Below are 14,517 nucleotides of genomic sequence, written 5' to 3' on the forward strand. Positions count from 1 at the left end.
ATTATACACCACGGGAGGACTGCGTGGGCGACGTCGTAGGTGTATGCCAGGAATCTTCGCTGTCCACACCGCGCGATGGTGGGGAAGAAAGCACGCTAGCCGTGTCGGACGGCCATACGATAATATCGTCAGAGTGGGTGGGAGGCAGGAAAGTGGGAAGGCGGGGCACCGTGGGTAAGGAGAACGACGACGGTGGGTAGACTGCGCGGTCGACGCGGTGCAGTAGCTCGGTCATACGCTCGGCCATCTGGTCGAGCGATCGGGTCGGCTGCGGTAAGAAATGGCCCTGAGCATCACGAAGAGGGATCGCAATAGGATGCCCACTTCGCTCGGCCATGTGTTGTAGGGACGTAGCCAGACTGCGGTACGCGGGGCGTACCTGCTCCATATACTGTGTGTACGTACTATGCAGCTGGTGAGCGTAGGTGCTGGCGATATACGTGAACGCGCGGTATAGGACCTGCGTATGTGTATGTTGCCATGGCAGGCCAATGGATACGGCACGCAGGAGGGACCCCAGCTCGGGATCGGGGCCATGCCATATCATGCGCACGTCAATGCAGCGTGGGCAGGTCAGAGCTTGAGTGGCACGCTGCACTACGAGATCCACTGCGGGTCAGAACATGGGTGCACAGCGTACATTGGAGTGCGTCGTGCGTCGGCGCATGCCATACCACATCGAGGATGTTCCATGTAGCGCCATGCTTTGTAAGACAGAGATGCCACGTACCTCACGAAAAAAGTGCGTTACGATGGGAGGCCACCCACTACGCTGTAGATCCGCCCCACGGATGCGCGTGCATGTATCGCGCTCTTGGTACGCACACCCGTACCGTACGCGAATGCGCCGCATAGCATGGGGTCGTGCGCGGGAACCTAGGGTATACAAGCGGACCTGGCATTCCACAGTACGATTCTGTGTCGATACGCGCACACATACACCCGGGGGGCTACGCACCATCGCCGCGAGAAGGCGCCGCCGCCCCAGCTGTCATCCTCTCGTCTCCACACGACAGGGGCCAGAAGGTGGTCCGGGCGCATGCATGCATATCGACATGGCCGCACGCTTATCGGCCGAATGATAGCTCCGTGGGCGTCCGCCGAGGCGCCGTGCGCGTACGGGGCCGGGGCCATTTACGACCACAACCAGAGGGTGTGACGACAGCAGGGAGGTACCACCTATTGACGGACCTGAAGCGACTGTTCCCTGCCTTGCTTGGTTGAGGTTCTGACTGGAGTAGTTTCGTGGAACGAAGCGACCATGACGGTACGTACGACCATGACTGTGACGAGCCCTCCCAGGAAACAACACAGAACAAAATTGCCGATCTCGAATCGCGCATCCAGACGCAACGTCGGATGATTGAAGGATTCCAGACGTTGCGCAATGCCACGCCGAATCAGGATGTCATCCGACAGGCGGAAACGAACATCCGACAAGCCCAAAACACGATTTCCTACTTGGAAGAGAGCCTGGCCGCGTACCATCGGCGTCATTCCGTGGACTTGTCAGGCTTGCAGATGCAGATGGCAGCAGGCCTGGGGCCGAGCCATGATGCAAGCATGCGAACGCCGATCGAGGCGGGACTCGGCGCGCCTAGCCCGATGAACGCCGAGGCCCGTCGGTCGTCCGAGGTGGCAGGCACGCCTCTGGACAGCAGTGCTGCGTACCGCGGAAGCACCGCAGGCCTCCCAGGTGCTGCCACAGGTTTGCAGGCCTCGGCGCTGGAGCGGGATACGACGACGTCACGACGCAACTACAGTGCGCTGGATTTACTCCGCTCGGATACGCCGCTTACTCGCGCCAAGATTCAGCGAAAACTGAATCAGCTCGAGTACAAGCTCGAAGTCGAGCGGCAGACCAAGCAAGGTTTCGATAAGATCGCGCGACTGTACCAAGCGGAAGGCGATCGACGCAGCAAGGCCGACGCCGAAGCGCAGCGCACAGAGTCGACGTCGAAGTTGGTCCTGATTCAGCAGGCCTTGAAGCAGTACCAACAGCTGGACTTCCGTGACGACGATGAGCTGCCGTTTGAGAACCCGTATGCGGCGCGGCGTGCACACAAGCCTTTGACAGGTACACTGAGCATCGCGATCAAGGCGGCGAAAGACTTGAATCATGCACCGATGCCCAGCAATATGCGCACAAGCCGCGAGTCGTTTGTCACGATCAAAATTGAGGACACGGAGCGTGTGCAAACGCATGCCTCGCGCACCGATCAGTGGAGCGAGAGTTTCCGGTTGCCGATTGAGAACACCACAGAAGTGGAACTGACGATCCAGGACCGCGTCGGAACGGCGAACAACTTGGTCCCTGTCGGCCTTGTATGGATCCGCATTAACGACATTGTGGATCATCTGCGAAAGGTGCGTGTCGGCCAAATTGGGGCCGATGGAACGCAGCCCTCGCCGGCGCTGAGCAACAGCGAGTGGGTGACGGCCGATGCGATGCCGGCAAGGACGCCAGGAGCATCGGGAGCAGCGCCGATGCAGCAGCAGCAGCTGCCCGCCGCCAAGCCCGATCAGGCCATTGAAGGCTGGTTCACCGTGGAGCCGACAGGCGCGCTGTACCTGCGCCTGCACTTTGAGAAGCACAATGCGACGCAGCACAAACTCGATGCCGGTCTGGGCCGTCAGGGTGCTGTGCGCAAGCGCCGCGAGGAAGTGTCGGTGGTGAACGGCCACCAATTTGTCCAGCGCCAATTCTACCAGATGATCCGCTGTGCGCTCTGTGGCGAGCTGGTCCTCAATGCGTCAGTCAGTCAATGCCAGAACTGCAATTACACGTGCCATCGCAAGTGTGCCCAAAAAGTGTTTACGCGCTGTGTGACGCAGCTTAGCAGCGATGCGGATCAAGACGAGGTGAAACTGAATCACCGTATCCCACATCGCTGGGAACCGTTCACGAACATCGGCGCGAATTGGTGCTGCCATTGTGGCACGATGCTGTCCCTGGGCCGGCGCACCAACCGCAAGTGCAGCGAGTGTGACTTGACATGCCATGCCGACTGCGCTTCATTGGTCCCCAACTTCTGTGGTATGTCCATGGAAATGGCCAACCAGGTCCTCAGCAACATCGCGACGATCCAAAAGAACCGCTCGTCCGGCCGCTCCCCCGGTGTGCCGCCGTCGCCGCACGGTAGTACACCGATGACAGGTTCGCCAGGCCACTCGACAGGCCGCCTGAGCGTGCCCAACAGCCTGCCAGCCAGTCGTCGCACCAGCTCGGACCTCCCTGTCCAAGGCATGCAAGCCATGACGGTAGGCGCCGTGCCAGGCACACCGCCCCGCGGTGCCTCGCCACGTCCGCTCATGCCGTCCAACGTCATGACAGGTAGGTCGCCGGCGCCCCTCGCACCCACCGCTGTACCGGCTGTGTCTCCTCAGGCTGCACCACTTGCCATCCCTGCTAACATGGCATCCAACCCACCCCAGGCGCCGATGCCAGCGCAGGCACGGCCTGCGCAAGCGACGCCATCGCCGCCATCCCAACCTGGGCCAGGGACACCCACAGCGCCCGCCACGCCCACAGCCAAGGTCGTGCCGATGACACCGACCAGCGCAAATGCCAAGCAGGCTGCTGCATTTGTCCCTGCGAAGCTGCCGCCCGGCGGCATGACGCCCTCGCCCAAGAAGGTGGTGTCGCAACTGACGGCGCCGCCGGCGACAACCATTGCCGGCGAACTGCCTTCGTCGTCGCAGCGTCAAGTGACACTCAATGACTTCAACTTCCTGGCTGTGCTGGGCAAGGGCAACTTTGGTAAGGTCATGCTAGCGGAAGAGAAGCATACGGGCAACTTGTACGCCATCAAGGTGCTGAAGAAGGAGTTCATTATTGAGAACGACGAAATCGACAGTACACGCTCAGAGAAGCGAGTCTTCTTAACAGCGGCGCGCGAGCAGCATCCATTCCTGCTGAACTTGCACTCGTGCTTCCAAACGGAAACGCGGGTCTACTTTGTGATGGAGTATGTGAGCGGCGGTGATTTGATGCTGCATATTCAGCGTGAGCAGTTCAACTTGCACCGCGCCCGCTTCTACGCAGCAGAAGTGTTGCTGGCACTGGAGTACTTCCACAAGCATGGCATCATTTACCGTGACTTGAAGCTTGACAACATCATGCTTACGCTCGATGGCCACGTCAAGATTGCCGACTATGGTCTCTGCAAGGAAGGCATGTGGTACGGCAATACGACGACGACGTTCTGTGGCACGCCTGAATTCATGGCGCCGGAGATTTTGCTGGAGCAGCGGTATGACCGTGCCGTCGACTGGTGGGCCTTTGGTATTCTGCTCTATGAAATGCTGCTCGGTCAAGCGCCGTTCCGTGGCGACGATGAAGATGAGATCTTCGATGCGATTCTGGAAGACGAGCCATTGTACCCGATCCAGATGCCCCGCGATTCTGTGAGCTTGCTGCAACGCCTACTCACGCGCGATCCTTCACGCCGTCTAGGCTCCGGCCCGAACGATGCAGACGACATCAAAGCGCATCCGTTCTTCCGCGACATCAACTGGGACGACTTGCTACACAAGCGTGTGACTCCACCGTTCCTGCCCACAATTAAGAATGCCAGCGATACGACTTGGTTCGACACTGAGGTATGTTCTATGATTTCTTACATGCTAGTTCACGAGCGAGAAACCGACCTTGACGCCGGTGCACAGCATCTTCTCGCCGCAGGACCAAGCCGAGTTCCGCGACTTTAGCTGGTACGTGCGCACCCTGTGATGCAGCTCCACTTACACCTGCAGGACCAACCCACATGTTATGTAAGCCTAGGCGACGTAGTGAGTCACATGCGTATGAATATATAGTTCCTGAAGAAATTCGCACGAGACGACCTGTCTTCGGCCGAGCTGAGCTCGTTTTCGACGGCGCGGTCTTTCTAGCTCGACGTGCGCTACGCTCCTCTTCTCATAGAGCCAACATGCCGAAGTACGTGCTCAAGCGCTTGCGCGCCTCCCTTGTGTAGAACAGAATACTAACCTATACCAGCGTTCGCGACGTCGACGCCGCTCAGTTCATTCACGCTTACGCTCAGCACCTGAAGCGGTCGGGTACGTACCATGAGAAGGTAGCAAGCCGTTCGTGTCGCGAGCAAAGAACTTGGCTTCTACGCTCCTTTGCGCGACTCGGGTGGGATGCGTGCCACGAGAGAGAACAGTACTAACACATCCCAGGTAAGCTTGAGATGCCGACGTGGGTCGACATTGTCAAGACGGGTGCCTACAAGGAGCAGGCCCCGTATGACCCTGACTGGTACTACGTGCGCGCTGCTGCCCTCGCGCGCCACATTTACCTGCGCAAGTCGGTCGGTGTCGGTGCCCTCCGCAAGCTGCACGGTGGCCCGAAGAACCGCGGTTTCCGCCCGTCGCACCACAGCCCTGCCTCGGGTTCCGTCCAGCGCAAGGTTCTTCAGAGCCTGGAGCACATTGGCGTGCTTGAGATCAGCGAGAAGGGCGGTCGCCGCATCTCGCAGGATGGTATGCGTGACCTGGACCGCATTGCCGTCGCTGTCCTCGAGGCTCAGCAGGAGGAGGAAGAGGAAGAGGACGAGGATGAGGACGAGGACGAGGAGGACGACGAGTAAAATGTCTCTTTTCATTCCCACAATGATCCCTCTCCATGCCAGCCTCCTGTGCACTTTGTACTAGTGTCTCTGTTGGGGCCAGATCCCTTCAGGTTTCCTAGTTGAATACCTGACCCGAAAAATGCATAGATTTGCAATGCGTTTGTTTCGCTACGTATGTATGTGTGTGTTTGTGTGTGTGGTAAAGGACGGACGGTTCCTGCCTTGTCGATAGTGGGTATATTGTACTATGTCAGCGTCGCATCGAGTCTATGGACAGTAAGAGGTCCGACCGACCTTACTCTTCGTCCGACGTGCCGATCTCCATAGCTGCAATAGGGTCAGTGACAAAAAAAAGACGTACCGTCATCGTCATCGTCCTCTTCCTCTTCAAGCTGTGCGTCATCTGTCCGTGCCGTCTTGGCAGGACGTTCATGCTCTACGCCTGAGGCGACAGCTGCCGAGCGAATAGAACCAGCGGGCAACGACGTGGCCATATCGTCATGCACACGCTTTTTATCAGACCCACGCGCCTCGCCTTGGGCATTGGAATACGTGACACGGCCACGAACGGCTGTACCATCAGCACGCTTATGAAGAAGATCAGGACGCAGCAATGCCTCTTCACCATGCTCAGCAACAATGGTGGCTTTGGATCGCGTACGGGCATACGCTAAGGACTAGCGAAAGGTTAGTAGGAGAAACACGTACCAAAGGCTTTTCGTAGAATTCGAATCCATCGAGGCCTCGCAGCGCTGACGTCGCGCTTTGCAGGTCACGGAACACGACAAAGGCCTGACCACGCATACCGTCTGCGCGCGTAGCAACGACATCAAGGACTTTGCCGTAGCTGCCAAACAAGCTGTACAGTTGGCGTCGAAGCTCTAGGAGACGTAAGAAATCATGCAAGAAAAACACATACCTGGCTTCTTAACTTTGGTATTGATGTTCTTGACGTACAGGGATGTATTGGCTGTCGTGCTGCTGGCCATGCTGAAGAAGGCAACAAAAGAGCACGCCGTTCGTCGTCGAGGGTCCCTTCACGCAGCGGCGCGCGGCGTACGACCTGGAGATAGGCCACGTGGATGCCACATGTTTACCTGGTAAGCGTGGAGGTGGGAGCCTCCAGGTGGTCGGGGGCCCTGTGCATGGATCGCCACGAACCATGACGACGACATCATCGCAGCTGGGGATTGCCTACCCGCTGCAATTTGCGTCGTCGTTTTGGACCTACCCAGACTACCGAAATGGTGCTACAGTGCTCTATTCGCGTTTGCAAGATGGTCTGGACGAAAATGAGTCAGTGCTGGCGCTGATTCAGCACCGTACCTCGGCAGAATTGGCGTATTCCCAAACCTTGGAGCAGATTCCCGCAGCGCCATGCCAGGGTATGGAGATCTTTGCAGGTGCCTCACAGAAAGACAGGGGCGGTTACCGTACCAGCCAAATGATCACAGCACAGGCGGCTCGTCAAGTGGCACACACGATGGGCACGCAAGATGCACAGGCCCATGCACGCGTGGCACGACAGCTGGATGTCCTTATCCTCGGCCCGTTCAGCGAATGGTCCAAAGCGCATGCGGAACGTATACGCAACAGCTGGATGATGATTGATGGCTCCTTGACGGCCGTCGAGCAGCAAGCCGAGGAAGTCGCGAAGCGCCGCGCGACGTACGAATCGCGGTGCTGGCAGGCCGATGAGGCGGACGATGATCACAAGTTCGCACCCACATACGCACCCTCCTCCAATGAGAGTACGACCACCGATTCGGCATCCTCGTCTGCGCCGGCCGCTGCCCCTACGTCTACCTCTGCACCATCTACCCAGGGCGAAACGCCAGCCACGAAAGAGGAAGGGGAGGAGGCAGACACGAACATTACACATGATACGGGCCCTGAATCGAGAGTCTCGGAGGCGGAACTAGTGAAATTGAAACGGCGCGAGACACTTCGTCAGCAATTTGGGTTTAAGGCACGTACGCCCTCCGGGCCAGTCAGCGATACACCTGCCTCATCCAGTGCCAAAGAACCGTCTTCAACGGCTACCTCACGACTCTCAGCGTACTGGACACTTACGATGGACCGAATGCATGATTCGTCTGCGTTGGCCCAAGTTCGCGCGGCTGTATCGGGTCTTTCGGAGCCGCGGCATGTACGGCTGCGAAGAGAAGCGGAGTCGGCGGAAGAAGCGTACCGCGAGAGTGTTAGGACGCTCGATGCGCTGCGCTGTCGAGCCGAAGAGGTACTGTTCCACGAGTACCGACACGCACAGAAGTGGGAGGCTGATCGCGTGGTTGCGCTGCAGCGAGTACTCAGTGCCTATCAACATGCGATTGCTCCCCTGGCGCCTGCAGGAGAAGAACCTGTGTCGCTCCCGACGATCCATCCCGCCATCTACTTGGAGCAGCTTATCTTGGAGTACCGTACCGGTCCATTCCGGCCCGCGCCTGCTGTATTTAAGCCGTACTACCATGACGATGCACATATGCTTGCCAACACAACCGCTGCAGGCTTTGGCTTGGATTTGAAAGAAGCTGCCAAGCGTGCTGCATTAAAGGCACTGGATGGGCCTACGATGCCCAGCTTGCCGCCTGTCCTTCACGCCTTGCTATCGGCCTTGCAGCGCTCGTACGCTGACCAAGCACGCTGGGCCACGGCGAGCGATGGTGACATGGACGAGGTGCAGAAACACAAAGCGCAGCGTCGTATTTGGCTGTACGATGTGCCCGTGGGCATGGTCCATTCCCTACGTGCACAGCTGATCCAGCATTACAGTCGCTATGCAGGAGCTCAGCATGTGGATATGATCGCGCCAGACAAACTTCTAGATACCGTGGACGCCCCGATCCTAGCGGCGACGACGAAGCAATGGCTATTGGAGCTCGATTCGTCGCTGATTCCTTTGACACTCTGGGATGAGGTGGCAGCGATTTACGAAGCAGCGCAGATCCGTATCACCAATGGCGCAGCGCCTACCTCGCCGGAAGTCACGGAGCCCGTGTGCCAAGGCCTTACCAGTGTGCTTACGCGTCTTCCCAAACTGCACTTGGCGTGTCTCGACGCATTGGTCGCCCATTTGTACAAATTGGTTAAGGACACGCCGACAGATGAAAAGGACGATGTGTACCTCGCCAAGCTGGGCTTGGCTATGGGTCGCATGATTTTGTGGCCCAATAGCACACTTCCCTCGATTGCGTTCTCCGACTACCCTGCATTGTTCCTCAGGGATATAGTGCAACACTATGAAACGCTCTTCCCGCCGCTGATGCTCCTCAAGGCAAAAGAGTCGGACTTGAAAGGACTCAGTCCCTATCGTCCTGGTCCGACGCGGCGCCATTCGTTGGTGGATCAGCGGATCAAGCGCAGTGCCTTGCCAGGTTTGGGCGTCCCGTCGCAGGGCTTGCAACGACGTGCGACACAGCTGGAAACGCGGTACGCATCAGCGCCAGTGTCGCGTGCGACGCCGACTCGATCCCGCCCACAGACGCAAACATTGCGGCCTCTTTCGATGAGCACGTCATCATCTTTCACGTCGCCCCTTCGTGGAGAGGCGACGCGTGCGACACAGACACCTGCGAGCCCATCCAACGAGGTCAAGACACCAGACGAGGCTGTACGTACGCCGGATGCGCCAGCAGGCACAGCCACGACAGAGGAGGAAGAGGCACCTGTGGTTACATCGCCGACGGTTCTCAGTCCCTCCCTGCACAGGAAACGTGATAGTGTGAGTGAGCGGCGGAAGTTGTTTGAGCAGCATGCATCTGGGCAAGCCGGCTCACGACCCTTGCCTAAGCCACGCTCTAGCTGGCCAGTGCCTATCAATATGCCATCCTCGGAGCCAGAAATGACGAAGGGGGAGAGTGCGTCGCCTGATACCTCCTCATCATCCGGCACATCGCTTCGGCGGGGCACGCGTGTCACTTCTGTGAAGGGGCCACGTGGACCTCGTCAAGCCTCGAAATAGGGTCTTTTTTCATAGTCTTCGCCCCAACGATCTCGGGGATATACCAATACACTCACTAGTTTCTCTGCCTGACTGACAAGGTCGTCTTGGCACCTCCACCTCAAAAATCGACGCATTTTTCTTAACCTCCACCTGAGAGGCAGAACGGTTTTGTTCCACGACGACGATGGCGGCGACCGACGATCTGACGTCGCAACGAGCCCGTCCGGATGAGAAAGAAGAGGATACGATCCTCTCGGACGACTCCTTCACCGAATCGGACTGGGAAGGAAGCGGGGTCGACGAAGACGAGGCGGTCGCTGTAGGCGCCGTGGACGATGCGGATTGGGAATTGGCTCGTGGAGGTATGTATGCTCGCTAGCTCATGGCAGACTTTACCAAGCAATACAATCGGGCGCGTCAAATCGCCACAGCGCTCAAGCCTTCCTCTTCAGGTACCAAGGCGCTTCCAGCCATCAATCGTGTCCGTGTACGAGCTGTGCCGTCCACGTCGTCGCCCACAGATGCGCCGACGGTTGTCGATGCAGCGGCGGCACCTGGTGAAGAAAGTCTGACGGCCCACGCGAGCAAGACAGATGCACAAATGGCAGCGCTGTCCAAGTATGCAGCTCGGATCCACATTGATGATGCGTATGATCCTTCACGCGTCGCTGGTGGCAGTGTTGATGCGCGTGTGCCCCGCAAAACGAACAAGTTGGATATGAACAAAAGGAAGGACAAGGCGGACCGTGCGACGTTGCAGCAGGTCTTGGATCCACGCACGCTACTGATCCTATCGAAGATGATTCGCCGTGGTTTGTTAAGTGAAGTAAATGGCTGTATTAGTACCGGTAAAGAGGCGAATGTGTACCATGCGACGATGCCGCCTTCCGAGGATGGCACTCTCGGTGAGCGAAGTGCCGCTGTGAAGATTTACAAGACCAGTATTCTTGTGTTCAAGGATCGTGATCGCTATGTCTCTGGTGAGTTTCGTTTCCGACATGGGTATGCGCGTCACAACCCCCGCAAGATGGTGCGTTTGTGGGCTGAGAAAGAGATGCGCAACTTGAAGCGTCTTGTCCATGCAGGCCTGCGTGCGCCAGCGCCTATTGAGCTGCGCGATCATGTATTGGTAATGGAGTTCTTGGGCGATAACGATGGCTGGGCCAGTCCGCGACTGAAGGACGCTGAGAGTTTGATCCAGCCGGACGATTGGACGCGCTTGTACCGTGAAATGGTGGCGACGATGAGGCTTATGTACCATCGGTGTCGTCTGGTACATGCTGATCTGAGTGAATTCAATATCCTCCTACACAACGACCACTTGTGGCTGATTGATGTGTCGCAGTCGGTAGAGCATGATCATCCTCACGCCTTTGACTTTCTGCGTGAGGACATTGCGCATGTGGATGCGTACTTCAGCAAGTACGGCGTACGTACGCTTGGTCTACGTCAGACGTTCCACTTTATCGTCAAAGATGGCGTTCGTGCTCGTGGTGGTGGCGTTGCAGGGCTGGAAAAGCTTGAGCATGGCGACGAGCAAATCGATGCAGCTGTCCTAACGACCGCCGCCTCGGGAACTGTGGAGGATTTGAGTGAGACAGAAGCGTCGCTCATGGCGGAATTAGCCCAGTTGGCCGAAGCCCAAGAGACGCCTGCGCCGGTGCCTTCGTTGATTGGGGCGCTTGTCGATGAAGTGGACGAGGCGCAGCAGCAGACCGAGGCGGCGCAGCAGCAGCAGCAACAAACGGAGGCTGACGATGCCGTGTTCCGCCAGTCATTCTTGCCACGTACGCTGGAAGACATTTACGATCCGGAGCGCGATGCGGCGCTCGTGCGTGCGGGCCACGTCGAGAGTCTGATTTATTCGGGCGTGACAGGTCTGGACGAAGTCTATGCGAATGAACCGCCTGCGACACAAGGTGAGGACGGCGACGACGACGGCGACGACGATGACGATGAGGACAGTGAGGCGAACGATAGTGGCGACGAGGGTGACGATGATACAGACGCCCCACATACTACGGACGAGCAGCGGGCCAAGGAGCGTGACGAGCGCAAGGCGCATAAGAAGCGCGTCAAGGAAGCGAATCGCGAGCGTCGCAAAACCAAGATGCCTAAGGCGGAGAAGAAGCGGCGTATGAAAAAGTCGTCGGCACGCAAAAAGTAGGTCACATATCTGTCTTCATAGCTACTCCCCCCTATTTACGTGGTATCGTTCAGCTGCCATTGTCCCAGCAAGGTAGCCAGCGTATCCGCATCGTGACTTGGCCGCTGCGTGGGAGCCGCGGGCGTCGCAGGCCCTGCACTTTCGACCGGCAGGGCGCCTGGGACCCACTGCGCTGGATCGTGCGATGTACCTCGCTCCCCGTCGTTTCGAGATCGCGCCGAGGCACGAGCGCGGGCAGGCGTGGGCTCGGTAGATATCGCCGCGTGCGATTGTCGACGTCGCACAGAGCGATCGCGCAACGCATGCCCACCGGCCGTCACGCGCGACGGCGTCGCGAGGTCCAAGTCCAAGCCACGCAGCACAGCGCGGCGCGGCGTCGTGGTCGCGGACGGCGTGAGTGTCAGGGGACGTGCATCGATCCCACAGGCCTGCTGGAACGCCGCAAAGTACTCTGAGGCGCGGATGATCCATGGCTGGTACTGCGTCGTACGTCGTGGTCGTGTAGCACTGGCTGTTTGCGTGGCATGCGCGGCTGCTTCGGCCATGACGCGCTTCGCCATCCGCTCGAGCTGCATCAAATTCTCGACGCGCCAGGGCGCCTGCGCCCGCGGCCATGCTGTATGGGCCCACGGCAGCGCAGCGAGCGCGCCGATATGCGCCAAGGTGCCGCTGGTCAGGGCCCGGTCCGAGTAGCCGCCTTCCAGCAGACTGATCAGCTTGCCTTCAGCGTACTCGTCGGCCAACGCTGCAGCATCCTGTGCGAATCGCGCGTAAAAGTGCGGCGGCACATGCTTGCCATGCCGCTGCATGCCTGGGTATTCGTACGTACACGCATCAAAGCCACAGGAAATGACCACCAGCGTACGTGGTGGGACAGCGTGTGTCTCACGCAAAAAGCGGCGTGCCTGGGCAAACAGCTGTGCGTACTTTGTACGGTACACCTCGTCAAAGTCCGCGTCGTCGCGGTGGGTATCCAAGTGCACTGTCTGTTAGTCCATGCCCCTTTATGATCCATGCCAGCTCAGATATCTGTTGCCAGTCGTCGCAAGATGCCATTTCTAGCTCCTTCGGACCTTTTACTAGGGCTGCGTAGTAGACCTACACAGCATCCTCGTAGGCCATGGATCGTATACGTACCATTCCATATCCATTGGCCGTGTGCGCCAGCCAGGCATACACTCGCATTGCGAACCAGATCCGGATCGCCATTCTCACACGGGTAGCTCTCGATATCGTGTACGCTGCCGTAAAACACGTTCTGCGCACGTCGGCCAGCCACAGATTCGTTGTACAAGAGCTGCTCGTAGGGCGTGCGCGCCGCCTCGGCCGCCTTGACCGCCTGCCGCTGCGCCGCCGTACCGCCACGGTGCGCACTCCGCGCTTCCGCGGCCACACGCGCACGCCACGCTGTATCATGCTGCGCCGCAGCCGCATTACGTCGCCATGCCAGGGCTTGCGTCCCGTTTCCATGGTGCAAATCAATATCCAAGATCACAACGCGATCAATGCCATGGGCCTCGTACGCATGGGCCGTAGCGACCATCGCATTGTTCACCCAGCAGAACCCAGACGGCTCAGCGCCGCTGCAGTGGTGGCCCGGTGGTCGGGAAAGGACAAACGCTCGCTTCGCTGGATAGTGTCGTGTGGCGTGCGCGGACGTCGTAGGTGCGACATCCGCTTCCCATGCACTCACTTGCGGGGCCTCCAAGAGAGCCGGCGAGGCTTTGGCGCCTTCCACTACACGGTCCACCGCCTCGACACTGGCGCCCAGCGCATGGCAAATCGCTTCGCGAGAGCCGCCATCATGGGCCTCGTCCAGTCCCTCGGCATGCGGACCACACAAGTACAGGTCGCCTTGCGGCAGCGAGGCAGGAATCTCGCTTTCGTGCATACGCTCGTCGCCCTCGCCATCGCTCGACGATGCATCCGACAGCGCGCCGTCCAGGGACGAGTACCGAGGGACGTCGCCAGGTGGGTGGGAGGGCGCTTTCGCTGCAAGTTGCGAGATCCGCTCACAATGTTTGGCACTGGCCGTCTCCGTGGCCGCTGAGGTAGGAGCGTACGCCGTCGTGAGATCGTACGTCGCCGGCTCACTTTCGTGCGCATGCACGTCGGCCAAGGCCACACTAGGCTCCGACAAACGCAGGGTGCGTGTCGTAGTAAACACACGCAGCACACTCTCTCGTTCCGCAATGCTCATCCCCGCCAGCATGGCAGCGACGTCATCGTCGCTTTTCGGCTTCGTCGCGGCCAGTTTCTCGCCCATGCCTTGGACGCCTGCAATGCCCAGCAACACAGCGCGAATTCGCTCTGGACGCTCGACAATGTTCGATTTGTCGACACCACGGACGTACCTATGACGCAGGACCGAGGGCGCCAAGAGAATGTCCAGCGCTGCAGCCTTCGAAGGCGCTGGCGTGGGAGGCTCGGCGGCAGGCGGCGTACGCGGCAGGTTTTGCGACGTCTCGTCCCCCGGCGCAGGGCCAGGCGTGGAGGGCATAGACGTGTGCGTGGACAGCGCAGGCGCAGGCACGGCTTCCTGAAACGCTGCGCCATCGGTATCCTCGGCAGCAGGCATCATATGCGCCGGTGTCTCTGTCGTCGTTGTGGACGCTGCTGTGGCCGGGACAATCGTGACAGGCCGCACAGCATGCACACCGGAGGGCACAGATTCTTGTTCATTAGTCGTGGGTGGTCGTCCGTCCGCTGGCTTACGCGCCGGCAGTTTCACCAGGAAGACCATACTCGCCCTCGCTAGAGGCACGCCCGATTGTACCACAACACATCCATCTCACACGCGCGACGCGCCGCCGATCGACAGACGCCTGGCC

At 59.0% G+C, this 14,517-nt stretch overlaps 7 protein-coding genes across 7 annotated transcripts; 4 read left to right on the top strand and 3 right to left on the bottom strand.

Moving 5' to 3' along the window:
• Position 1: 1 nt before the first annotated feature.
• On the bottom strand, positions 2 to 961 carry Malapachy_2201 (hypothetical protein; the record flags this gene model as incomplete). Its single annotated transcript, XM_018136693.1, has 4 exons — positions 2 to 609; positions 641 to 704; positions 731 to 916; positions 941 to 961. 4 exons carry the CDS (start codon positions 959 to 961, stop codon positions 2 to 4), a joined length of 879 nt encoding a protein of 292 aa, XP_017993400.1.
• Positions 962 to 1,261: 300 nt separating this feature from the next.
• Malapachy_2180 (protein kinase c) lies at positions 1,262 to 4,777 on the top strand (the record flags this gene model as incomplete). The annotated part of the gene is made up of 4 exons (XM_018136672.1): positions 1,262 to 1,267; positions 1,303 to 3,639; positions 4,685 to 4,713; positions 4,756 to 4,777. The coding sequence occupies 4 exons, from the start codon at positions 1,262 to 1,264 to the stop codon at positions 4,775 to 4,777; spliced, it is 2,394 nt and encodes a 797-aa protein (XP_017993354.1).
• Positions 4,778 to 4,931: 154 nt separating this feature from the next.
• Malapachy_2163 (40s ribosomal protein s19) lies at positions 4,932 to 5,594 on the top strand (the record flags this gene model as incomplete). The annotated part of the gene is made up of 3 exons (XM_018136655.1): positions 4,932 to 4,939; positions 5,000 to 5,061; positions 5,185 to 5,594. 3 exons carry the CDS (start codon positions 4,932 to 4,934, stop codon positions 5,592 to 5,594), a joined length of 480 nt encoding a protein of 159 aa, XP_017993305.1.
• A 277-nt stretch (positions 5,595 to 5,871) lies between these two features.
• Positions 5,872 to 6,565, bottom strand: Malapachy_2202 (rna-binding domain-containing protein; the record flags this gene model as incomplete). The annotated part of the gene is made up of 4 exons (XM_018136694.1): positions 5,872 to 5,903; positions 5,938 to 6,253; positions 6,285 to 6,457; positions 6,496 to 6,565. 4 exons carry the CDS (start codon positions 6,563 to 6,565, stop codon positions 5,872 to 5,874), a joined length of 591 nt encoding a protein of 196 aa, XP_017993403.1.
• A 173-nt stretch (positions 6,566 to 6,738) lies between these two features.
• On the top strand, positions 6,739 to 9,537 carry Malapachy_2176 (putative gtpase activator; the record flags this gene model as incomplete). Its single annotated transcript, XM_018136668.1, has 1 exon — positions 6,739 to 9,537. One exon carries the CDS (start codon positions 6,739 to 6,741, stop codon positions 9,535 to 9,537), a length of 2,799 nt encoding a protein of 932 aa, XP_017993369.1.
• A 166-nt stretch (positions 9,538 to 9,703) lies between these two features.
• Malapachy_2158 (rio1-domain-containing protein) lies at positions 9,704 to 11,686 on the top strand (the record flags this gene model as incomplete). The annotated part of the gene is made up of 2 exons (XM_018136650.1): positions 9,704 to 9,881; positions 9,909 to 11,686. 2 exons carry the CDS (start codon positions 9,704 to 9,706, stop codon positions 11,684 to 11,686), a joined length of 1,956 nt encoding a protein of 651 aa, XP_017993241.1.
• A 35-nt stretch (positions 11,687 to 11,721) lies between these two features.
• On the bottom strand, positions 11,722 to 14,429 carry Malapachy_2174 (hypothetical protein; the record flags this gene model as incomplete). Its single annotated transcript, XM_018136666.1, has 2 exons — positions 11,722 to 12,668; positions 12,824 to 14,429. The coding sequence occupies 2 exons, from the start codon at positions 14,427 to 14,429 to the stop codon at positions 11,722 to 11,724; spliced, it is 2,553 nt and encodes an 850-aa protein (XP_017993371.1).
• Positions 14,430 to 14,517: the final 88 nt, after the last annotated feature.

Source organism: Malassezia pachydermatis (genome assembly GCF_001278385.1).
Source record: "Malassezia pachydermatis strain CBS 1879 chromosome Unknown scaffold2, whole genome shotgun sequence".
NCBI classification, from domain to species: domain Eukaryota; kingdom Fungi; phylum Basidiomycota; class Malasseziomycetes; order Malasseziales; family Malasseziaceae; genus Malassezia; species Malassezia pachydermatis.